The sequence below is a fragment of the Cydia fagiglandana genome, chromosome Z (genome assembly GCF_963556715.1).
Source record: "Cydia fagiglandana chromosome Z, ilCydFagi1.1, whole genome shotgun sequence".
Lineage (NCBI taxonomy): Eukaryota > Metazoa > Arthropoda > Insecta > Lepidoptera > Tortricidae > Cydia > Cydia fagiglandana.
In genome coordinates this window covers 39,723,345-39,750,791 of record NC_085959.1, presented here as the reverse complement: position 1 = coordinate 39,750,791, position 27,447 = coordinate 39,723,345, and the positions used below count along the sequence as shown (strand labels likewise).

At 35.2% G+C, this 27,447-nt stretch overlaps 1 protein-coding gene across 1 annotated transcript in view; it reads right to left on the bottom strand.

Annotated features, from left to right (window-relative positions):
* Positions 1 to 8,151: 8,151 nt before the first annotated feature.
* The window catches only part of LOC134678432 (uncharacterized), a 109,531-nt gene continuing 90,235 nt past the window's right edge, over positions 8,152 to 27,447 (bottom strand). Inside the window, exons 31-33 of the mRNA XM_063537008.1 lie at positions 26,740 to 26,839; positions 22,471 to 22,564; positions 8,152 to 12,861 (exon numbers count right to left, since the gene is read on the bottom strand). Of these exons, the coding sequence (XP_063393078.1) occupies positions 12,784 to 12,861; positions 22,471 to 22,564; positions 26,740 to 26,839 (272 nt within the window). The 3' untranslated portion in view covers positions 8,152 to 12,783. The remainder of the gene's footprint in view (positions 12,862 to 22,470; positions 22,565 to 26,739; positions 26,840 to 27,447) is intronic.

Sequence of the window (27,447 nt, the reverse complement as noted above, 5' to 3'; positions counted from 1 at the left end):
TTGGCTGTGGTTTTATTTCTCACCATTCTACTTAAGTACCTAATGGCTCCTCTACACGATGGGCCAACGCCGGCCACTCCAAGGGATGCATTTATGCGTTAGAGGGAGCAAGTGATATTGCTATCTCATTCTACCGCATGGCTGCGTCCCTTGGAGTGGCCGGCGTTGGCCCATCGTGTAGAGGAGCCATAAGATATTGTTTTCTTTTAATTCTTAATTTAATTATCATTTATTTAAGGACTAACTGAGATCATTTTTGTTAGTACTTACTTAGTATTATGCTCTCTATGCTATACAATGTCATTTTGTTACACATGTTATAGAGATAAATTAATTAATTGAAATTAGAAAGAAATGAAATTAAATCAAATTATGATTTTAGTATTACGTAGGGGACCCAAAACTAGAGTCTATGCGGAAAGAGAAGAGTCATAAAATGTATTCGGCCCCATACATTCCACGGCTCTTCTCTAGACGCACAGACTACCGGAGACAGTGGCGCAGGCCAACTACTTCAACGTAATGATAGATGTCATTGTAGTGTTGTCAGTTGTCTAATGCTATCGGTCGATTCCCGCACGTTTCTTCTCATCTCCGACTTAGTGGAAAGGCAGCCTAAAGGTGACAGTCCATTTCCAACGCCAGCTGCATTTACTGTTCATTTTGTTATGGAAATTGACAATAACAGCGACGCGTTCAGTACTAGGAGTGCAGCTGCGGTTAGAAATGGAATGTTATATTTATAAGGCCATAAGGCACCCGGTGTAGGTAATAAAACCATACATAATTTTAGAAGTTTATTTCCAAAATTCAAAAAAAATAATATAATCGAAGTAGGATGAAAATGTCTACATAAATATTAAACAATTAATAAATTCGAGTCGTCCATAACAGTAAATACATACAGAACAGTTAGTCGCCCGCTTTGCAGACTAATGTGTTAGTTGCGAAAAGTTTCCAAAAAGTTTAAGGAAATATCAGGAAATATTGATAAGAAAAAATAAAATATCTATTTTCAATGGTATATTTCGTTGCCCACACAAAATAATATATTATAGCGGAAGCAGTTATAAAGTTGATCCAAAAAATTTTTATTAAGCTATGAGCTTCATCACATATGTTCCTTGAGTAATTCTAAGCATTTCAAGCCTGGGAGGCAATAAGAAATGTGTGTCTACTCGGATTTGTAATGGATTCAAACTTTCAACCCCTTTTTAACCCTGTTAGGGGATGAATTTTACAAAACGCTGAAATTACTTTTCCTGTCTTTTAATAATATCCCCAAATAGAAAGATTCAAGTCTCGCGTTCGAAATTTTTTTTGATATCCATACAAACTTTCAACTCCTTTTTCACCACCTTAGGGGATGAATTTTCAAAAACGCTGAAATTAGTTTTCTTGTATTTTAATAATATATCGTTTTACGAAGTTTCAAATTCCTAGCTTAAAATAAAACTTGAACCCCATACAAACTTTCATCCCCTTTTTAACCCCCTTAGGGGTTGAATTTCTCAAAATCGCTTTTTATCTCTGGTACACTTTATAAATGTAATCTAGTGTGCAAATTTCAACTTTCTATCTTTTGTAGTTTCGGCTCCGCGTAGCAAAAATCTCCAACCAAATTTTTCACCTTTTTACGTTTTTCTTGTAAATTTACTATGAAATTTAAAAAAACAAATATCAGCAATGAATTCTACGTCTTTGGTTTATACGAAAATGATACCAAACTTGCCCTAGTACCCACCAGGATCAGAGTAGATTTTTTTAAAAGATGACGGGTGGCGGCCTTCTTTGTACCCCACCGTCCCCCCCACTTCAGGCTAGAAATGCTTAGAATTACTCAAATATCAGATGTGATGAAGCTCATAGCTTAATAAAAATTTTTTGGGTCATGTATGGCAGCGTTACATAACTGACTCCAGTATTATGGAAGTTTCTGAAATAAGGTCATGTAGAAATCATACAATTTTGTAAACTTTTCGATGCACAACAGTATTGTAGACAGAGCTATGATTCATCAAAATTTGACTACATAAGCTAATTATTCGATGGGCTAAAATGTGGAAAATTACAATTTTTTAATGTTATTTTAATGGATAAATGTGCCAAAATTGCAGCAAAGCTCGATTGGTAGTTTACAAATATTGTCTAAGTTGCAGAAAGTTTCAATAAATGTGGAAATTTTTTCAGAAATTCCAAGAATATTTCGTGATTTAAGGAAACTTTCATTTTAGAAATGAACAATACTATCCCTAACGAGGAGTTTCCGAAATTTACAATGTGGAAATTACGTAATTTTGAAAACTTTCTGACAGCAAGTCTAAGACTACTAGGGTACATTTTGTAATGTCTGACCGTACTCTGACTTTGAGAGGTATGTGCAGGTGCAGGCCATACTACTTAAACAACTTTAGGACTATCCCCGAAAATACGACAATTATTTATTTAGCTCTTTCATACAATATCAGTGAATCGTTTTTTAGCGTTTCGGAGTTGAACCCATTGTGACCTACATATTCACCCGTCAAGGGGTCATGCCCCTGTTTTGCCATGCTGTCTAATTGTCGCCTGACATTGACAATTCGTTGTACATTGCTGGTCCAACCAAAATTATGTCATACGAGTAGTATCGTTGTTACTGACCCAGAAAGGTACAGGAAGTTGTCAGTGTCAAGTGACAATTGTCAACTTTGTGAAATAGGCGCCATAGGAAATAAAACACCTGTACCTATAAGTACTGTCATTTTATTACTTGTTCCATATTTGGAACATGTTCAATTGAAAGGATCTATAAATTGATTTAAAGTACATATTTTGTATACATATATTGTAAGTAGTTTGAACACCACAAAGCGTGTAACGTTTTAGAGGCACTAGATGGCGCATGTGGTGGTTATTATTTTAAGTAATATTTTCTGGGTTAAAACCAATCAGTTTGCTTTACGTATAATTTATTAATTATTTTAAGAATTAAGTGAGTCAATTTTGTAATAGAAATTAATGAACTAATCGTTTACAAGCTTCATATTGAATTAATTATTGTGAAAATCAATCCAGTATTTACAAAGATTCAAAATATTAAATCATCATTCGCTTGTCCTTATTCCATTTAAAATGTTAAATTATACTTTATTTATTTATTTAGCCGCAGGGACGGGCTGCACACGAAACAACCATTTTTGAAATAAGGGAAAAATGCATGTAAAATAATGAAGGGCGGGATGGAACAAATCGTTGCAATCGAGTATGCAAGGTAACTTATACTCTGGGAAACCAACTTTGTCAATAGAAAAAGGGACATAAAAAAATCAAAACTTTGTATGAGAGACCGAGTCTTCGTGCCTGGTTCTCGCCTCCTTTTCCTACAGACTAAGTCGGTTTATCAGGTTTGCCCGTCGCGGTGCGGTTATATTTAACCGAATTCTATAGCCTTTTTTGCAGACAGATCAGGCGGTGAACACATCACCCGCGGCCGGCTAAAAATACATTAAGCTTACCTAAATGAGCTTCCTCCGATTTCAAAATGGGGTTTTTATTAGGACGGATGGCAGCTATAAATTTTATGTGCAGGTGAGCTTAAAGTGTTACTAATATGCTGCCAATATAATAATTAATAAGCCTAACTATTAATAACACAATGTTCCCAGTATGTATAGAAAGCGACCACTAATGCCATCTAGCGAGTTTCATCAAAAACAACAGTCAACAGCGAGTTGAAATACATTTATCTAAAACACAGACTTTGACACTGACAATTATGACAACATTCTATGAAAATATATTTCTATAGCGTTTGATAGACCGATTTAAAAGTAATCCGAAATTAAAAAAATAATCATTAAAATAAATTGAAATTGTGGAAATGTGGACAATAGTTATCCTTGCGGATCCAACAGGTCCCATATAACCATTCCAGTCGCAGAATCATCAAAGTGGTAACTAAATGTCAGATGTGTCGTAACAGAGTCCACACAATGTGTCTAGAATTGTTTCGAAACAAAGTGTCGTCGCCGTGTCTACACTTTTCCGTAACAAGGTGTCGACACATTTGTGTGCACTTTGCGTGCGGTTTGCGACTAAATCTGACAGCAAATTTGTGACAGCAAATGTCAATATAAAATACCTCTTGAAAACCAAGGTTTGTCAAACTACTATTAGTGTCTCGTGTGCTCGTAATTCTAGTAAGTCATCATGGGCGATGCGAATGATAAAAATCGACCAAAACCATATAAACACCCAACACCCGTCAACCTTTTACAGAAAAGTTTTTAAAGAAATGCAATACGCTACTAGGTCAGGCAACGAATGCTCAATAAAGTTGAAGAGGGAAATGCTCAGAACACAATTTTTGGCTCCTTAACTTGGTTTGGACAAGTTAGGAGGTGAACATATCAAAAATCCTCGGCCGTAGCCTTTGAGCGGGGGGGAGAGAGGGGGCTTTGAAGGTCCCATTTTCCGGTTTTTCGATTATATCTCGGAAACTATGCATCGTAGCGACATGGCCACTTATAGAAAATGAAAGTTAATTTAATTTGTTACAAGTTTATTTAGTCATTTTTTTCCATATATTGAATAGTTTTTGAGATATCCGCTCTTGAAACTTTATTTAGGGCTCTCAATTTTATCTTGATCTCTACATCAGTGAAGGTGCTAGGCCGTGTTCCTCAAAATTTAAAAACAATTTTTTTAGGGTTCCGTACCTCAAAAGGAAAAAATTGAACCCTTATAGGATCACTCGTGCGTCTGTATGTCTGTCCGTCTGTCACAGCCTATTTTCTCGGAAACTACTGGACCAATTAAGTTGAAATTTGGTACATATATGTAAATTAGAGACCCAAAGACGGACATATAACGTAAACAAATTGATGTTATACCCAAAAAATTACCATTGCCCCCCCCCCCTTTATCTCCGAAACTACTAGGTCATAAATTTTGAAAAAAATACACAAAATAGTCCTTTACCTATCACGATTATTAAGGAAAAGGAAAACCTATTAGAAATGTGCAGCCAAGCGCGAGGCGGACTTAATGTACGGAACCCTTAATACGCGAGTCCGGCTCGCACTTGGCCGGTATTTTTTAAACTCCTCTTGACGCTTAACCGCTGAACCGATTTCGTTGAAATTTGGTATAGAAATAGTTTGCGTCCCGGAACAGGACATAGGATAGATCTTATAACCAAAATCATCTTTTGAAGGTGTGAAAAGTGGCGTGAAAATTTGTACGGACAATCAATAACCGCTGAACCGATTTATATGAAATTTGGGATGGTCTACAATTCTACATCTTTGATTTAGTTGAAAATGATAAAAAACATGACTTCAAACCTAAACTTAAACAGTAAGTATTAACTTCAAGAATTCAATTCTGAATTCCGCCCTGCACCACATTTCACACCTTTAAAGGATGATTTTTGACATAACTTATCATGTCCTGTCTCGGGACTCAAAATATATGTGTACCTTTAAATTAAAACTGTTCAGCAGTTTAAGCGTGAAGAGGAGTTTAAAAGAAAGTATTTTAATAAGTTTATATGTTTATACTTCGGAATGGTGTCAATGTGATACCATAACTAAATTTGGTACTGTGAATTTATACGAAAACGATACCAAACATGGCCTCGTAGCTTTACTGATGTAGAAGTCAAGATAAAATTGAGAGCCCTAAATTCTTATTACTTGGCCTAACTTGTGTAGAAGGAAAAGGAAAAATAAAAGTCTTCGGCAGGAATATAAGACACAAATATAATTTTTAGAGTTACTATTTCAACCATCAAACATAAACATACCTTGATTATATTATTCTAGTGAGATACGCATATATAAACAAAAACATTAAAAAAATTACAAGGTCGAAATGTCACGGAGCTTGTGTGAGTTATATGTGAAAAATAAAAACTTTTATGACAAGAAAATCTGGACACAATTTAAGAATCATCCAATTGCGTCAAGGAATCATCAGTATTTTTGCTTGTTTCATTACCTCCTTGCTTCTTTTTTTGTCCTTTGTATTCTGTAGCAATTGGTTAGATCTGAAAATAAAGATAACTTGCGTCGTCACGGATGTCGATTTATAGGTTTTAGGGAGTGCAGAATTCGAAAATGATGACCATTTTATAATCCAAGATGGCGGCTACGCATGTTGTCATAAAAGTCGTCATGAATATTGTTTTATAGGTCCAACAATAGGGTATATTACTGCAATGTTCTGCCGCCAGAGTGCAGCACTACCGACTCAGTAAATTCATAGACTAACTTATACATACTGTGCCTTAAACTGTTTTTTGTCAAGTTTTCAAAGACAATAAAATATGACATTGATGCATCAAGGCGGTTTGTTAACAAGTGCCTACCGGTAAACGCGAAAGTCGAAATTTAGTTATCCACCTCTTTATCGCTCGAATATGCGAGAGTGATAGAGAGGCAGAAAGGTTTCACGATAGGCGATATGTGAGTGACGTAGTGACGCATGTTTGTTTACTGTATGTGTACTACTAGTGCCACCTACGCAGAGCTTTGCCTAATATTCCCTATTGTCTACATCACTGTAATTGAAGTCACAGGCCTCCATGGGCTACGGTAAACGCTTACCATCAGACGGGCGGTGTGGTTGTTTGACACCAACAAGTTAATTAAAAAAAAACTCCACCATATCGCCAGTTAATAAGTACTTATTTTGCGAAGCTAATGACATTTGTCACAAGAAATACGACAATTGTCACGAAATTCCGACACAGAACTCAAGAATTACCGAAAGTTCTTTGAAATCTTGTGACAATTTCCATCATTATCATCATAAACATCGCAAAAGAAATACATGTTTTTGCCGATATAATAAAGTTTTTAAAAATAATACAATGATGGTGACAAACAGGAATACGGCCCGCCCGATGGTAAGCGATAACCGTAGCCCATGGATGCCTGTGACGTCAGCAACAATGAGACTTGTCGAAATGTCGCACCTGTCACGTTACGTCACATTGTCACGCCAGGGACAATGTGACGTAACGTGAATGTGTTCCCATTTGTCCCCATACCGATAAGGTGGGAAAAAATGGGAAATATTTACATGCAAATCTTATTCCATCTGTTCCCTGCGAGGATAAATGATAAATGGGATTACATCCGAAAATTGTGTGTTCCCATTTGTCCCCACTCCGATAAGGGGGGGAAAAATGGGAAATATTTACATGCAAATACTATTCCATCTGTTCCCTGCGGGGATAAATGGGATTACATCTGAAAATTGTGTGTTCCCATTTGTCCCCACCCCGATAAGGTGGGAAAAAATGGGAAATATTTACATGCAAATACTATTCCATCTGTTCCCTGCGGGGATAAATGGGATTACATCTGAAAATTGTGTGTTCCCATTTGTCCCCACCCCGATAAGGTGGGAAAAAATGGGAAATATTTACATGCAAATACTATTCCATCTGTTCCCTGCGGGGATAAATGGGATTACATCTGAAAATTGTGTGTTCCCATTTGTCCCCACCCCGAAAAGGTGGGAAAATTGGGAAATATTTACATGCAAAGCCTATTCCATCTGTTCCCTGCGGGGATAAATGGGATTACATCTGAAAATTGTGTGTTCCCATTTGTCCCCACCCCAAAAAGGTGGGAAAATTGGGAAATATTTACATGCAAAGCCTATTCCATCTGTTCCCTACGGGGATAAATGGGAATACATCCGAAAATTGTGTGTTCCCATTTGTCCCCACCCCGATAAGGTGGAAAAAATGGGAAATATTTACATGCAAATCCTATTCCATCTGTTCCCTACGGAGATAAATGGGAATACATCCGAAAATTGTGTGTTCCCATTTGTCCCCACCCTGATAAGGTGGAAAAAATGGGAAATATTTACATGCAAATCCTATTCCATCTGTTCCCTGCGAGGATAAATGGGATTACGTCCGAAAATTGTGTGTTCCCATTTGTCCCCACCCCGATAAGGTGGGAAAAAATGGGAAATATTTACATGCAAATACTATTCCATTTGTTCCCTGTGTGGATAAATGGGATTACATCTGAAAATTGTATGTTCCCATTTGTCCCCACCCCGAAAAGGTGGGAAAATTGGGAAATATTTACATGCAAATCCTATCCCATCTGTTCCCTACGGGGATAAATGGGAATACATCTGAAAATTGTGTGTTCCCATTTGTCCCCACCCCGATAAGGTGGAATAAATGGGAAATATTTACATGCAAATCTTATTCCATCTGTTTCCTGCGAGGATAAATGATAAATGGGATTACATCCGAAAATTGTGTGTTCCCATTTGTCCCCAGCCCGATAAGGGGGGAAAAAATGGGAAATATTTACTTTCAAATCCTATTCCATCTGTTCCCTGCGGGAATAAATGGGAATACATCCAAAAATTGTGTGTTCCCATTTGTCCCCGCCCCGAAAAGGTGGGAAATATTTACATGCAAATTCTATTCCATTTACGTACAAATATGTCCCCCTGTCAACTTTCAATCGAGATTTAATCGATAATTTATTCGATTAATATTCAGATTAATGCAATTTCAATCTATGTTAGGTCGACTAAATTAATCGCGATTAAAATATGAGGATTAACTTTTTTTTATTCCACGGCATGGCTCTTACACTTTGAGAATATCTGAAAACGAATGAACACAAGGAGCCATTTTGCAAATCCAGTAACTTTGTTATTACTTTTGACAGCGCGTGTCATGTGTCAACACAGAGTCGACACAAAGTCGAAACATTTGCGACTACTTTGTGACTGCAATATTTCTCAGCCTTAAACCATATTTATACATCATAATTAACAAGTTTCGTAGTATGTAAAGCGTTATTTCTGTTATTTAAGTATAGTATACGCATCGAAGTACTAAAAATGCATCAAATAATATAGTTATGAACACAGGCACTGAGAAGTAAACAATTTCATTTCCGGCTAAACTAAAACAATGTGGTGGCGCGTTGATTATATTACACTTAGTTTATCAAATCACTCGAGCAGTTTAATTCCCCATAATAATTTAAGTCCTATTGTAATATAAATGCAAACAATATATAATTACGTCTTGTAATCCGTTTTAGAGATGGCGTATTAATGTCACTTATTTTTATTTAAGCATTTTTCCATCTGACAGTTTCCATTTGACAGGAACGAAATGAACGAATGAACGAATGATTTTGGCATAAAGTAGTCGCAAACCCGAAACAATGTGTGCACACGGCGACCACACTTTATGTCACTTTGTGTCATGTGTCGACCCTTCCCCATTTCTGGTAACTGTGTCGACACGGCGACGACTCTGCGACTGGAATTGTGACCGAAACAGACGGTGTCGACACAAGATGTGTCAACACCGCGTCGTAACGGCGACTAGAAATGGTTGTATGGGGTATACATGGACTCTACGTATCCTGTCGATACTTACTGAACCATGACAGGACATAGTCAGTGTCGGATGTCAATTGTCAAGTTGATGAAATATGTGCCTAGTGAAATTGGAGCATTTTGTCAACATGACAATTATTACGTGAAAATGACAATTGGTCATATTTTTGACGGTGCTCGCTAAGTACCTTAAACTATGAAATGTACACACACAACTGATGAAATTGTTAATATGTAGTGAAACGAGAATAAATATAACGCAGGGTACGCCACAGTTAAAGCTAGATCACAACCCAATTGTCAAATGGAGCTATAAGTTTCGGATTAGCAATAAATAGGTTTGTAGTAATATTCTGATAAAATACTAGATGCCACTTCTTTTGTCTGTCTGGAGAAATCCATTAAACCAGGACCGCTGCTCTATAACTTCAATTGAAAAGAAAATTTCCTGATAACTTGTCTATGTATCTACCGTAAAACCATCCATCCACAGTCCAGTACTACAGCTTTGGTTCACAAGTTTAATACGTAATCAAAATCAAGTATCAATGCCAATCTTCTCTTTGGTGTTGTCTGAGTTTATCTACTATTTATGAACATATATATTATTTTGTCTTACGATTGAGAAATTTAAATATTAGTCATAGCTGAACAAAGATATGGACTTAATTTTGGACTATGGGAGCTTTCATAATGTAGTTGGGTGGTTTTAAGGTACCGATTTGTATCTTTCATATTTGCCAGCAGACTGACCTTTAAGCACGGGAAATATCACATTCATATCACATTCAACAAGTACTGACTTTAGTTATCACATTTATCAGCAACCACGGCAGAAAAATATCTTTTCTACATTGGGAACAAAAACTGTGGCATCTAACTGTTACTGGTTTCAATACAACATTCAAATGACAATAACATTGATATATTGCGAGTTACATATATGCTTAAATTCAACCACGATGGTACTAAGACAATAAGTCACACTTTGCCTGAAGAAAAATCGCTGTAGGTGTATTGTATGCTTCGAATTAACACGATTCCAAATACATTTAACTTGTGTTACAAAGCTGGTTGTCTATGTAATTAAAATTTTACCTACCATATTTTTTCTATTAAACAATTACTTTCGAACCTGAGTTTAGTTTAAAATTAATAAGCAGAATGATAACGATTAAAATGGACGTATTAAAATACAACATAGTGTGCGATTCGCGGCTTATTTAAATATACTAGATGAACAAATATCACTGACAAATATACATTTAACATATACCTCCGGTAAAATTGGTGTATTATTGTGTTCTACTGTTTTTACAATAGGTACCACGAATTGCACACGACAACAATTGTGTTGGTGATAATGGTACAATAAAACGATTAAACAAGTATGTTATTAGGTAAACAATGGGTGATATATAGGTAACATTATGCTTAAAAATTGGTGTTTTAGCGACATTTTTAAGTACTTCTTCATACGAACTCCTTAAATAACTGAGGTATACATATTTAAAAGACAGAAAAGATGATGTGCATACTTGGTGCAGGTACTCAACATAGCTTTACGCAGTAAATATTCGTTTTCTATTCTTTTCAGATTTCAGACTGTTTAATGTTTATGTTTAGTAATGATTTAAACATGTTCAAGCTAAAACACCATTTCACAAAAACTTCTTAGTGATTAGGAAACAGCAAAGGTCAATACTTAGAGCGTAAATTTTAAAATAGATAAAACACTTAGATAATAGTAGGTACATCTATAATATCTATATCAAGCAATAATAAAAAATAGCGTTAAAATTCTAAATACATTTAACTATGTACAGTTGAGAAACATTAAACCGTACTTTTTGACATATTTACATCTACAAATAGCCCAAATAATCTATAAATTTATGTTACATAAGTCAGTGATCCTATTTTAACCACAATAACGAGGAAGTTACATATAATCACAACTACTTTTTTATTCGTAACTACATATGTACGTAGTCCACTATGGTTGTGGTTTTTGGTTTAGGTAAGTTGTTGCATATGACATATGTTATTCAAATAAAATACAGAAGAATAACTTCCTAATATAGTACAAACAGCTTATTTTCAAGTAATATTTTTACTTGTATTTCAACGAACATTTTAATAATATGTAATAATTTACACTTATCTACATAAACACAATAATCTTATTAAGTTATTAGTTATAAATATTTACAAACGATTAAGGTTCCTGTAGTTATAGCACGATTCTCCTGCAATGCCATTTGTTCCACATTCAGTACATACACAGCAACATATAATTTATACATACATACATATGTAACTTTATCTGTAACCGAATGTCTACTGCATTTTAGAACTTTAAGTAGATGAATTCTGATGACTAACAACACGCTGGGGGTGATTGATTTCAATAGTTAATCTCAATGTAGATAAAATAGAGGATCACTGACTAACATTAGATTCTATCTAAGATATGAGTTAGGTAGACGGGTCCCATGCGTCTCTATTTGGCATGTCATCTGGCAACAGTATCCTTAATACCTCTTAGCCTTTACAATCTCCGTAGAATTATTCTACTCACCATACAATTAAACAAGCTTGTGTTGAGCGGTATAATTGTTAATAGCCACATAATTGTTCTATATATGGAAACTTTACAGTTGTTACATGAAACTGATGTTTGTGTCTGAATATTATATTTCTTAAGGCCCTCAGCACACGAGGCGTAGGTGTGAGCGTTGCATCATCGTGGCCTTTTTAGAGAGGCGTAGTGTTTAGGGCACCAGCGTCACGTAAGCGTGATCGTTCTGTTTGCATTCAAACTCTTGTCGTCATGACGCTATACCACGACTACGCTTCGTGTGCGGACTTGTTTGATAGATGCTTCTTTAAGTTGAGTTAATTGATAGTTACCAATCAATTTACACTACACTTAAATTTAGACAATAAGGCAGAGAATCGGTAAATTAAACACGACCTCAACTTATGTATATAGCATGCTCGATTAATCGAAAAACTTGGATTTAACGATTTTTCACTGTACGCTTGTATTATACCAACATGACAATTGTTATATGACAATGACAACTTGTGCTACATTCATATGAATAATCATATTACCTAATAATTTAGTTATTTCTACCGGACTCACTTTAAAGGCATTTTTCCATGTTAATGACTAGTGAAGATGACAATGCAATGTGAGACAGCAAAAAATGTAACTATTTCTCGCTGATTTTCTCGCCTGTGTTAAATTCATGAAGTGATGATGTTTTATTTCACTCCCAGGTACAGCATAACCGCATTGAAAATCACTTTTGACATATAATGTTCAATGTCAACACTAAATCTATAACATGAACACTTTTTATAAACCATACTAGTAGTTTTGCATAATTACGTTCATATTTGGCTAACGGAGCCTAGGGACTGTCGTCTTCTAGTGACTTGTTTCCAAAACCTTTTCTCGAATTGCTTCTCCTGTAATAATATTACGTAAAAACTGTAAAATCAGTGATAGTCAAAGAGTATATTATCCATCAAAAGTAATTTGTAATTATGCATTTTATGGTATATAACTTACCATTATTTATATTCGTTCTTTTCTCGTATATGACTGTATAGCAATAATTTACTTAATTCGTATCTATAGGTATATAAAAAAATTAAGCTTTGAAATATTTTATTTTATTCTAAAGCAGAATTAAATTAGTTCCCACCATTTCTGGTTTGTTATAGGTATAATTTGTAATACCTAAGTAAATATCTGTAAAATTATTGCAATTTTTTTAAACATATGATTATTATACATCTTAAACTTCTACCCATCGACAGTATACAGTGATCATAAGCAACGTAGAAATCAAAAAGACGAAATATGCGGTCTATAATCTGTCTTGTCAAGGACTCAGTGCGAAAGTTGCGTGGCAGCAGCTGCGTTTGGACATTTGGACAAGGATCTCATTAAAAAACTAACCCATCCATAAAATACACTAAAGAGCATGACTGATGTTTCTAAACCACAGATATAGGTAGCCAACATTCGCCTGTGAATCTGAAAACTGACGACAAGTCATAAAATGGCTGTGCTCTAAAAATCATGTAAAAAGAAAGAAATATGCGGTATCACATATACGCGGATTTTGACCGGTCAAAAACATTCATAACAAACTTGAAGAGTGTTCTCCACTATTTTGTATTCGTCAGTTTAAAAAGATCCTTCTCCTTGCAAAAAGCGAAGTGCGATTGATTTTTTTAAGGCTATAGAGTTAGCCCAAGCTAAGTTGGCAGCAATTTTGATAACCCAGACCGTACAAGTGTTATTTTAAACGTTAAACTTCTATGAAAATATGACGTTTAAATAACATTTGCACTGTCTGGGGCTATCAAAATCGCTGCCAACTTAGCTTGGTCTAACTGACAAAACTGATGCCAGCACTGCGCCAAATTTTCAGCTTTTTTAACAACAATATCTGCCAACTCATGAAAATAAGCACGTCTAGCGATAAGCGACAATGAAAATACTCTGACAATAAGGCACTGAGTGCTTGATATATGAAATGTCTACTTAATATAAAATTATCGCACGTCGCGTTTGTTAAAAGGCTGGCGCCTATTATATCAACATGACAATAGTCAACTGACAATGCAGTATATTTGTGGGTACAATGAGCTAAAAATTTCGCCAATCATTGTCAGATGACAACTATCAAGTTAATGAAATACTGATACCGGTTGGTGGTTTCAAATTGTGTTCGTCTTAAACAAATTCAACTGTGTTGTGCAGTGATAGCGCCAAGGTGCTGTGTTATGCCGCTATAGAGCTTTTGCCAAGCTATTGCATATAAGTAGAAGTATGTATATATGTCGTGACAAATGGTCATGGCAATTTAATTAGAATTGCCAAAAACTAAATAATGTTTTTAAAACTTTTATACGTAAGTTAGGTCAGGTGGTGGTACTAGTGCTCGACATGCGACTATGCCCAATAGATGACACCCAACTGTCAATTCTATTGACAATGACTTAAGTTTCAAGATGACATGTACTGGGACCGCGTCGAGCACCAGTACCACCACCTCACTGTCTTGCTGAACTGAACTGAACGAACATTCTCTTCGCATCTAACAGAGCCACTGTCTTGCTAAATTTACATTACTATTTACTTTTTTAATTTATTATTATATTTAATATATTATATTATATATTATATTTTAATTTACTAGTAATGTAAATTTAGCAAGACAGTATTTTTTACATTCGTTTTAATGCCATAGTAAACGCAAAGAAGGAAGCAAGGTGTACTCAAAGAATGAAAAGCTTAATGATTTCAATATAAATATATTTTTCGATCCTTTGAAGTAAAATGGACAGATTTCAATAAACAACAAAATGAAGCTGGAATAAAATTTAGCTTAAGCAAGAACAATTGACATGAGCGTTCACGGACCCATAGACGAACAATTTTACAGCGCAATATCAAACATCTCACTATTTATCTGACAAAAAGTAGTAATTAGTTGTTACATGAAATATTTGATCCGTCTGTCGCGAAACGTCAAGTTTAACAATTGACTAATTAACCAATGCTTAAATTCGAGATTTTAATTTTTAATTATGATTTATACGCCAGTAGGATAACGGATTAAGACTAAAGTTTTAAAGCATGCTTTCAAAAACGTCTACATCATAATTCTAATGCCAATATTGACTTGTTTCAAACAAGAAACGTTTGACCACGTCGAGTATTGATAATGCTAATCCATTATTTATCGCTTGAATAATGTTTCTATTAAATATTTAAAAATCAGGCTACGGTGTATGATGACACATTGGTTTTATTGGCAGTTGTTTATTGAGCCAAATACAACTTGTGTTGTTATCCGATGAAAGCTTATTTGTATGGAATTTCTATTGATGAATTATTGGTACAATATTTAAATTGAGCTTCAATAACCGACGTAGTCAAGCGTCGTAGCAAATATCATTAGCTAACCAACAATTATTCCAAACATTTACTTACAGTAAATTTATTTAATGAAAACAACCCCATGGTTTAACAATTTAAAATTTATCTAAGATAATGTTCAGTTGGCCGAAACGGTTACCGACGATTCGCATTCGATTCCCGTTATTTCAAGGCAGTATGGCGTTAAAGAAGATGTAACGAAGACTAATGTATATATTAATTACAATAAAATTTATATTTTTACTTGACTAGTCAAATCCGGAAACCTTTACAGGCAAAATTTAAGCTAGAAACTTTATTTATTTTAAATCGTATCTAATCTTTTGGTGTGATGGGGCAAGCACCAAAACATTTACTTCAATTAACGTTAACGTTAAATACGATACGTAAAGTCCTATATTTTACCGGACAGTATATATTTTTAACAACCCATGTCACAATCAAGCAATTTTTAAATTCAGTTTATAGATTTAATTTAAATATTCATATAAGTATAACATTATGTTTTTTGTGTATTTAATATGAATAGTGAAAATGTATTGATTCTAATAACACGTTTAAGTCGATGTAAATGAAGGAAATATAGACAATAACCTTACTTAAATATTGATGAATATTTGAGCTTAATAAAGTGTAATAAATCACTCAAAATGTTATTACAAAACATCCTGACAAGCGTTTTCTGAAAAGCAAACCTAGTAAAAGTACCTAATGATAATTCACAAAAAGTGACAATGATAATTCTGACAATCTGTAATGGTCAACCCAATTAAACAGTCGAACTTTATAGTTTGAATTAAGGATATGCTTGTTTTGTACTTAATATATGAAATACGTGAGATTATTGTCTATTTCATAATAGGTACAGTTAACAAAAGGATAGCATAACGCCAATAAAAATAACTAGCTTATGATAGTTCTCAGAAAGGGACAAAGCTAAGCCAGCGCCTGGACAGGAGACCACACATCATGAAAACAATTATTGAATTTCATTCCCTTTCTTAGTAGAGTGCAAGAACATCGTGTCATCGTGAACAACAGACTTTTCAGTGACCATCTTGAGACCCAACGATATTAATAAGAGATTTGAAAATGGTCACTGTTTTCGTTTGTGCAACTAACGGTACGTGTAAATCACAAATGGTGTCAACTACTTGTACAGGGAAAATAAATATTAAAATCATATTAAGAATTCATAATCAACAATTTTCTTAATTTTTAATATAACAGAAAAAAATTGGTGTTAATTCAAACCCCAGTGTGTAGTCTCCAAACAGTCATGAACGGCAAACAGGCTGGTTTCTAATTATATTTTCCTTTTTCTGACAGTTATGGTAGATAGGCTATAGATAGGCGTAGAGTGGCCATGAATTTGTACCCGGTCTTAAAAGCTTAAATCCCAGTAATATTCAGAAAAAGGAACTTTTTTAGTTTTCCTGTCCGAATATGACTCGTAATGTCCTCCCATACAGGCACAAGCTTGAGGCGTGCAGGGAATCGCAAAGCTCTTAAAATATCGTCAGTTTCGCACGTCTATTATGCCAGCTATCTTTATTTTAATCAAAGCGTGATTGGTTTACCATTAAGAAACTCGAGGTCTTGGCTTTATATTTGTTATGGTACAAGCGCAACACCGAAGAGCTATTTAAGACGGTTGCTATTTGTCTACATACCTATACATAGACCAGGGACCGTTACCGGTATTCTGACTACAGGTTATTATTGAGGTATAACCGGTGTAATTTGAATTTGGGTATTTATATCACTTAAGCTCCGAATAGAGGTATTCGAATACCGGTATTCAATAGTGTTATCGGTTTAGCCAATTGACAACAAATACCACTATTTGATAGTTTACTCCTAAAGCTATTACCGGTAATAAGTAAGTGCCAATACCGGTTGTAGTAGTACCACGATTCGTTCCTTCGCTACTCGTCAAGGACGTTGTCCGGCCCGCTTGTAAAGTTGTAAATACTTATGATTCGGATCTTAGAATGCCCGTTTTCATGTTGCTGGTGAAATTAGCTGTTAGGTGATGATTTTGACGAATACATTTTTAATAGCGTTCATTTGATTCTTTTCATTGTTTTTTAATTGTTGATTTAATTGTATTTTATTATGTATGTAGTTTATAATCTCAAAGATATGAGCGCTGATTAGACGTGCGCGCCGCCGCCATAAGGAGTACGCGCGCCGCCGCCGCCGCCGGTAGTTTAAAATTCGCGCCGAATATTTTTTTATAAGACAGTATTATGCAGCGTTAAAATATGTAATAGGTTATAGTCCGATAAGAAATAGTTGAAAATTATTGCGGGCGCCACTTCCTACGTAACTCTCACATTTTTGACGTAAAATACTTACTTAAAAATGGCAATAATTACGTACTTACGGAATTTTTCTGGTTATATAATTGAATTTCTACTATTTTATGTCGCACCAACACCATACTAAGTCATTATTTGTCTTATTACAACGTAATGAACCAAATAGATAAAAAAATATTATTACGGATTTTTTTTCCTGTGCGTTCATCAAGACATCAAGAGACAGACCCGATTTCATTTAAGAAAGTTCTTACGAAAATATTGATAAAAGTACATGCATTATTGTATACCATTGTTCAGATGTTGCTGCATCCTACGATACCCCGCTAAGTTTGATTTAATGTTAATAAAATGACGCCAATGAATGGTAAAATTTTACCACCTACGAGCTATAAACTTTTTGGAAAAATATAAAAATAGTAGGTTTTACTTTAGTTCATAACATAAGTTGACATTATCAGTAAGTGTATTTGTAATTAAAAGCAATTATTCTATATTAATTTAAAAAAAAAAACATGATATTGACAAAAAAAAAACCTTATGCATATAAAGTACTGTATATTCGGCAACGTCCAAAATACTAGACGTCTTTTCATTATGCAGCGTATCTTTTTATTTACACCGAACCTGGCAACATCCAACATATTTGTCATACCTATGTTTTTTTCGAAACTATTATAAATAGATTTTTTTCATGATTTTTCTACAATAAACAACCACATACCTAATAAGATAATAACACCGAAAAACTGATACTAACACAGTTTTTTAAGATTTTTTTCCCTTGTCGATTTAAGGGTTAAGCATGACTTCATTATACGTCTTAATATTGAAAAGTTGAAAAATTCCACGCCGCCGCCGTGGATTTTTTGGTGGCGCGCCGTTGCCCAATTATTTTCGACCGGCGCGCACGTCTAGCGCCGCCCGATAGGCATTTAGCCGGCGACGGTTCGCCGGTCAAAATTGGTTGGCGGTGGCGGCGAATCGGCGGCGTAGCCTTGAAAACTTGGTTTATGCGAAGAGAATTCAAACCTTTTAATTTCAAGGATTATTTATTGAATTATGGTAGGAAAAAAGTTTTTCATGCCATGAACTGTAGATAAGCAGCACAATGATCATCTTTATATTGTGAGGTTACTGTTAATTGAATTTATCACTAATTCACTACACCTTATAAAACAAAGTCTCCCGCCGCGTCTGTCTGTAACTATATGAATGTATGTTCACGATGAACTCAAAACCTACTCAACTGATTTTCATGCGGATTTCAGCTATCAATAGAAAGATTTTTGAGGAAGCTTTAGTTTAGGTGTACAATTTGTTAAGGTTTTGTGTTATCCGTGCGAAGTCAGTGCGGGTAGCTATAGTCAAATATAATAGTTATTATATGTACGTATCGCCAGGAGAGGTGAATGATTACACACACTGCTCGCACAGAGTACCTACTAATCGCAAAAATAGTATGAATGAATCAATGAGTGAATGCGACTTAAACGTACGATATTAAAAGCCTATAAAAAAAACCTTCAAGAAACTTTTTTACAGTTGATATCAACTTGATATTGGTACGAAATACGGAAGCCTAAAAAGAATATTAATTTCAAAATCTCACTGTCATTACATGATTTTGTTGTTGTGTGCGTGACTTCAACTATCGTGCTCATACCTTTACATTCAATTGTTGAGGATATGTTCTGGAATAGACGTATTAGGTTAGACTCCATATCACCTATTTCTTATTCATTGACATTGCCTGGCCACCGAATCGCTAATTACTGCCACATGTTTAGCTTAAGCATAGACAAGAGAAAGCATGCAGTCTAATATATATTAGCCAAAAAAGTTATATATCCGAACTTAATATAAGGTGCTAACAAATTAGCTACCAATATTTTTACAGCTGATAATACTCGACTCCTGGAGTATATTTAAGTATGAAACATTTAGGTTTTATGATGTTCTTTGAGAAAATTGGAAAACAAATTTGCTACGTAAAAACACCCTGTTAATGAGATAATTAAATGAGACCTCTTTTTAACTGGCCACTTCACGTTGATAAATGAAATGACACGTTGATGATAATGACATTTAACACAAACAATTGTTGGCAAAACAGAAAGTGTTAAACATCTTGTCAGTTAAATCATAGACAAATATAGTAAGCATAGAGTGCTCACTCCATACATCAGTTTTGGTACCAAAAAGACTATTATTTTCGTAATTGACATTTAGCATCGAGTAGCGGAATTATCAGTACCGCTACTTGATACTAGATGTCTCAAATGTCGCGACTCACGAAAATTGTATTGAACAACTATTTACAACTAATATTAAAGAAAATAAGTTCCAGTTAATCCTTGTTTAATATTCGCTGAAAGTTGTTGAGCATTAGACTTTTCGGTCGGTGCAACATCTATTGTCAAGTAGCAGTACTGATAATTCCGTTACTCGATACTAATGTTGACTACGAAAAGAATAGTATTTTTGGTACCAAAACTGATGTATGGAGTGAGCATGAGCACTCTATGTATTTTTTCTTTATGTGGTTAAATGCACGTAATGATTATTTTTAATTAATTTTATTAATATAATTTTAATTTATTTTTTGTTCGGTAAATAAAACAAAAATATGATATGAAAAGTTTTCTTGATTTCTATTTAAAGTTAACTGTTTTTATATAAAGTACCATCTCTTAAAATATCGATACCTACAGCTTGGCAAAAAAGAGTAGAAATTAAAAAGTGGCAACATTGTAGTGTCGTCCCTTTCAAACCAATTTATATAAGAAAACGGGACGACACTACAGTGTTGCCACTTTTTAATTTCTACTCTTTTTTGCCAAGCTGTAATTTGTTAGCACCTTATATAAAAGCAATAAATTCGCGATCAAACTAATCTGCATAGCATTTGCAACGACAACGTGTGTAAATATCATCGTTAATGTCAAATTTCTATGAAAATATGACGTTTATATTATAATAACACTCCCTCACTTTGTTCTGTTCAAATCGGTGCAAAGTTAGCTTAGACAGACTCTAGTATCTAACAAGGTCACGCCGATGCCACGGCGATAGCGCAGTGTCGGCAGCGGCGACGCGAAAATTTTGGCGGCGGCGGCGGCGCGAAAATTTTGATGGCGGCGGCGGCGCGCCGGCGCGGCGCTCATATTTCATATGGAAATGTTTTTTGGGGTTAATTCTTTTCATTAATTCATTCATTAACCTCGTGCTTTGAAACGGTCGCAATTTCGAACCACTTGCTACGCTCGTGGTTAAATTATGAAATATTTCGCTTGTACTGCGATCAATATTAGCATGAGGACTTAACAACAACTTTAACCTCTTGTCGCAAAGTTTTTGGTTACTCTTTGATCAAGTGCAATGAATACCGGTATTAAATACGATAACCATTACCGGTATACTGAATACCTGTTATTATTGAGGTATTAATGAATACCGGTATTTCATTATGTCAATTAGTGTAGTTTAGCGATAAAGACAAAAACGGAATGACAGCAATACCTCTAATTCGAATATAGGTATAACATTTTAACCGGTATTCGTTTGACAGTTTATATACAGGTATTTAATAAAACCGGTTATACGGTCCCTGACATAGACCTGTAACTAAGTGTACTTTCGTAAATATCCCAAGGCGGATACACGTGGAACAATCAGACAAACTTTTTCTAATAGTGTCATGCCAACTACCCCAGCTTCCTATTTCATCAATCTGACAGGAATATTTTTAATTTAGACCCATTATTATACCATCTTGACAATTGTCGCCTGACACTGACGATTTGTCACACAATTTTGCCTCAGCCAGTCAAAATGGAACTTAATAATAGTGCCCAATATTGACAAACTGCGTAGATCTAGAAAACTAACATGTTAGTGTTAAGTGACAATTATCAGACGCCTATTATACCAACTTGACAATTGGCACCTGACACTGACATTTTTCCGCACATTTCTGGGTCGATATGTAACGAAGATACATAGCGTCAATGTTTACTTATTGGACCAGCAATGTACGGTGAATTGTCAATCAATCTCGGGTGAAAATTGTTAGCGTGGTGAAACAGGGGCCAGGTTGGTATTATTTGGGGTTAAACTAACCACCACAATTTTACTACAGGTGCCGAGAACTTTTCCCATAACTGCTCTAAAAGAAGTATTTGAACCAATAGAGACAATTGTAGAAATATTACGCACTTTATTCTCATACTAATAAGGATCAAAAAACTTGTGATTCTTAGTGACAACATTATTTAAAAGTAATCCCCCTGAATTAAAAAGTGGGAAAGGTGTTATGACCGTGAAACTGCTTCTCCTAAACACACAATGTGCCCTTCCACTGGGAGTAAAAAATAATACACAAATATCTCCCCCCTTATTTCTACTCTGAACACGTTTATACTGATTATGTTCTTACACGGGCTATTTATCTTACACTCTGTATGTATACTTCTTCTTCTGTAAGAAAAATGGCAAATTTACGACGACTTCGCCAATGTCAAAAGTGTGCTCGTAAAATTTAATCTTCTGTCGAAAGATGGCAGTAAATTTTCTGTGGCTACATAATTTACTTTGACAATCCGCCTCTATTTCTAATTCTCTTTGATTCTGAAGCTACGGTGGATTACCGGGTGTTAACTAAAGAACGGCTAAACGCGTTTTTAGATTAATTCGTACTCATCGTAGCCGGACGTGCGACACTGACGTATCGTCCTGTCCCATTCACACATTGCCGTTGACAAAGCAAATCTTATAATAGCCATCATGGTTGCTCACTGTAGATCGTCGGGGGGAGAAGGGGCGAGTACCGAGCAGCAGGGGCTCCCGACGAGGGCTATCGGAGGAGGCTCGGCGGCGGAGGAAACCCAATCTGGAATCAGATTTAAGATGTATAAACCAATGACATTTTTGTAAATTCTGTATTTTCTACCTAGGGTCAGAATCAGGGGCTAGGGTCAGTGTACACATCGATTTATATTTATATATACCGTGTAAATCCAACTTTGAACAGATAAAATGAGCGGATCTCGGGTGAAAATAAGTGACGCCGCGACGCGATAGATTTTTCTAAGGGCACATACGGAATGCGGAATGCCGCGCGTGCAAGCAAATTTGTTCGAGATTTTGAATTTCGAACGAGCATTCTCTACCGGTTTAAAATGCACTCAATATCATTGTATTTTCCATTATATGGCCGTTAAATTTACACTAATGCTACGTTTGTATAACACTAGTAACACTACAAACATTTTACTACGTCGATATATTTTTTGTGTTCTGTTACGTAAATACAATGCATGCACGTCTTTTAAATATATTATTCAACACTATAATATATTTTTCCTTACCTATAACAATGTGTCAAAATTAAACCCATATTTTAATTTATTACTTCTGACTGGCGTTATGTACCCAATCAATCTAATATCATGTTTAGAAACTTTTTTACTAACTGAAAATGGCTAATACGGTTTTTACTGGTTATTACCAAAATGTGAGGGGATTACGAACAAAAGCTAGTGAGTTTTTCTCTAAAGTGGCTCAGTCAGACTATGAATTTATTTGTTTGACGGAAACCTGGCTAACTCCAGATTTTTTTGATGGAGAATTTTTTGATTCGAGTTTTAACGTATTTCGATGCGACCGGTCAGCGGAGGAAAGTGGCGCGATGCGCGGCGGTGGCTCAGCGGTGGCGGTGCGCGCGCGCTGCCAGCCGGTGCACCGCGATTGGCCCGTGCCGCCGCGAGCCTATTGTGATTGTGTATGGGTGTCTGTCCCGCTCGACCCATGTAAACGAAGCGCTCACAATACACAACAACAATCCTTTTTTCATATAGCCTGTATTTATATCCCTCAAGGTACTGGACATAGGGACACACTAAAGTCATTTTTTGAAATAGCTAGTCACATTATTGTTGAAAGGCCGAATGATTTATTTTAGATTACCGGAGACTTTAATATACCGGAGGCCGAGTGGCTGGCTCATTCGTCCCCGGGAATGCTTTTAATGACGGGACACACTTACACAACAAGAATAATGCACGATTTTCTGTCATTCACTGAATTAAAACAATTTAATTGTGTACATAACGTTAACAATCGCATTCTCGACCTTATTTTTTGCAGTACAGATTGTACAGTCGCTGCTTGCGACCAGCCACTCACGCTTGAAGATAATCACCACAAAGCGTTAACTATAGATGTAATTTTAAGATTTGAACCCACTCTTAAGCCGATTCCTAGTTTTATTTATAATTTTAATTGTGGTGATTATAGCAAGATTAACTTGGAGTTATCTAAAATAAATTGGTACTCACTCTTTGAAAATAGTGATTTGACTGGCTGTGTTACTAAATTCTACGATATTTTAAATAAACTTATTAGTATTCACATCCCTAGGCGTAGGATTAATATGTCATCGTCTGTCCCGGTGTGGTACACCAAACCTTTAAGAAAGTTGCTTAGTGAAAAGCGTAAGTTTCATAGGTTATGGAAAAAATACCGTAATCCTTTGGACTACGAGACATTTAAAATATTACGTAAACGCGCAGAAAAAATGGAATTACAGTGCTACAACGGTTATATATCATACGCGGAAAACAAAATTAAATCACACCCGAATTATTTCTGGTCGTATATTAAGTCGATTAATACTAAAAATAAAATACCAAAGACTATGAAATATAAAGACTGCACGTCCTCAGACGGTGCAGAAATTTGTAACTTATTTAATGATCACTTCCACTCCGTTTTTGAAAAGTCAGATACTCATTTTCGAGTTGATACTCTGGTGCCACCAACTGAACCCTTAATTGACGCAAGTAACATATATATTAACCGTGCCATTGTCCATAGACTATTGAATAAAATCAATACCAACAAAGGTGCAGGCCCTGATGGTATTCATCCAATTTTTATAAAAAAAATGCTCAGCGAACTTATCATCCCCACTCACTATTCTTTTCCAAAAATCAATTAAAACTGGTTGTGTTCCTGAAATTTGGAAAAAAGCTTTCGTAACTCCTATCCCCAAGGGTCAAGTTAGCCAAAATATTGAACAGTATAGGCCGATTTCAAAATTATGCCAATTTAACAAAATTTTCGAAAAGATAGTCACAAATGAACTGTCCCAAGTAGTCAAAAATCATATTAGCCTTAATCAACACGGTTTCTACAAAGGTCGTTCGGTAGACACTAACCTATTGACTTTCACTAGTGATATCTTAGTAGCGATGGATGGAGGCGCAAGTGTAGAGGCCGTGTATACAGACTTTGCCAAGGCTTTTGACAAAATATGTCACAATACACTTTTACTCAAGCTTTGGCACCTTGGAATACACGGAGACCTATTCCGCTGGATTAAATCATATATAGAGAATCGGAGCCAATGTGTTGTTCTAGCAGGCTACGCCTCTCAATGGAAGTCCATTGGTTCCGGGGTACCACAGGGATCTCATTTAGGCCCTTTACTGTTTACGCTTTTTATTAATGACATAGATAAATATATTAAAAATTCGAAAGTGCTGCTCTACGCAGACGATACAAAAATTTATAAGATAATTCATTCTATTGAAGATTATTATTTGCTCCAAGATGACTTAAAAAATCTAGAGACATTTTGTACCCAAAATAAGTTATTTTTAAACTTGAATAAATGTTATGTTATAAGTTTTTCTAAGAAAAAAAATAATCTTAATTATAATTTCACATTAGGCAACAATCGTCTGAGTAGAGTAACACAAATTCGCGATCTTGGAGTTATTATGGACTCAAAACTATCTTTTATACCTCATCTAGACTCGGTTATAAAAAAGGCGTACAAACAACTAGGTTTCATTTTACGATTAGGAAAGCCATTTAAAAATAGTGTCACTTACAAAATCCTTTTTAACAGTTTTGTCCGCAGCCACCTCGAATTTGCCTGCGCAGTTTGGAAACCCTACCATAATGTTCATAGTGATAGAGTGGAGCGAGTACAAAAGAAGTTTGTTAGAACCCTCGATTTTAGAACTGGTCATACTCACCTTAACTATAATGAATCTCTGACACATCATAAACTCCAAACTCTTGCTAGTCGACGAGACTGTGTAGACTCTGTCCTACTTTTCAAAATATTGAATAATGTGTTAGATGTCCCCTCACTACTACATCAAATACATTTGAGAGTTCCTCATAGACGTCAGCGCCAATGCCAGAAGAAAAAAATGTTTTCCATTCCCTATAGTAGAACATGCTATGTAAAAAATGTATTTATGAGACGTGTTTGTAAACTTTTTAACGAAAATGAAAAACTTTATAGTTTAGATTTGTTTAACTGTTCCATAAATTCACTAAAACGTGCTTTTCGGTAATTAATTAAGTATGTAATTTTTCATTACTTATGTCTCTTTCCGGTAATTTAATCAATACCCATTAATTTCACTCCGACTCTCGTGAGTATACCTATATGTTCAAACTAATCTAGTACCTTATGTTTATGTTACTTTATTTTACAGACTGCAATTTTTATATATAATAAGGAAACTCCAGGTCTTAATTTAAGAAATATTTTTGTAAACCTATTTGTAAACGACTGTTTGTTTCTTCTTAAATAAATAAATAAAAATAAATAAATAGGGTACTATACTGTTTTTAAAATAAATTATTTTACACCATGCATGAAATAAAGCACCAGATAATTATTAGGAAAACACAGATGGGAGTTATTTTTAAAAACAAGTTATATTTAATAAATCGGATAGAAATATAAAAAGTAGGTGAGTTGACCGTGACGTCACGATGTAATGTTTCATATAAATTGCATATTAGCAAATCGTTTTGACAGCTCTAAAAAAGTAACTGATTTGACTAGTAGGAAAATACCCTATTGTTCCAAGTTGGACTATTACCTCATCTAAAAGACAAGTTCCTTAATACTGTGCTAGGGCTGTAATGTATATTTACGGAGAAGGGATAACTGTCAGTGATACGTGTCTGATATATTCAGTCATGTGGACCTTTTTTTAAAGTAATAAATGTACTTAAGAACTACGTTTATATACTTACATCTTCCCGTTCTGGCATAGAGAGCGCGTCCGCGAACGCATCGTCTGAGCTTCCACTCGCGCCAGTTGCTCCATCTCCGAAAGTTTCTCGCTTTCTGGAACTGTCACGTGAAACATTAAATTATCAGCAAATTAACTTAATGTATTGTTAGAAATATAAGATAATTTATATCATTATTATTGGCAAAACGCTTTTAGCCATCAAACTGTTTCTATTTTGATACCAGTTGTTAATGTTAAATAAAAATACGGTCATTGATTAGCCTTTTACCACAGTATTGCATTGCGGCATCCGGTGTAATATGTCCTGTATTGTTATAATACTAATTAACCTAATAAATAATTGAATGTAAGATAAACATATACCATAACTAATTAAATAATAAGAAAATAATTTACAAATGTTTAAAAGTGGTAATAAATGTAATCTTTGTTTAAATAGACGAATGTTGAGACAAATGATTGTCTTTGGCGGGCAATAATGGCGTCGTGAGTGTATGGGACTTTTAGACGCACGGCCGGTTTCCATCCTTACTTGGTAGATATTCCACCAATTCGCACGAAGCGCTTTGCTTCTACTTTCCTTATGCGCACTGCCAAGGAATGGAATTCCTTGCCGGCGTCTATATTTCCGTGTTCTTATAACCCGGCAACCTTCAAATCAAGAGTGAACAGGCACCTTCTGGGCGAGCTCGCTCCATCGTAGGCC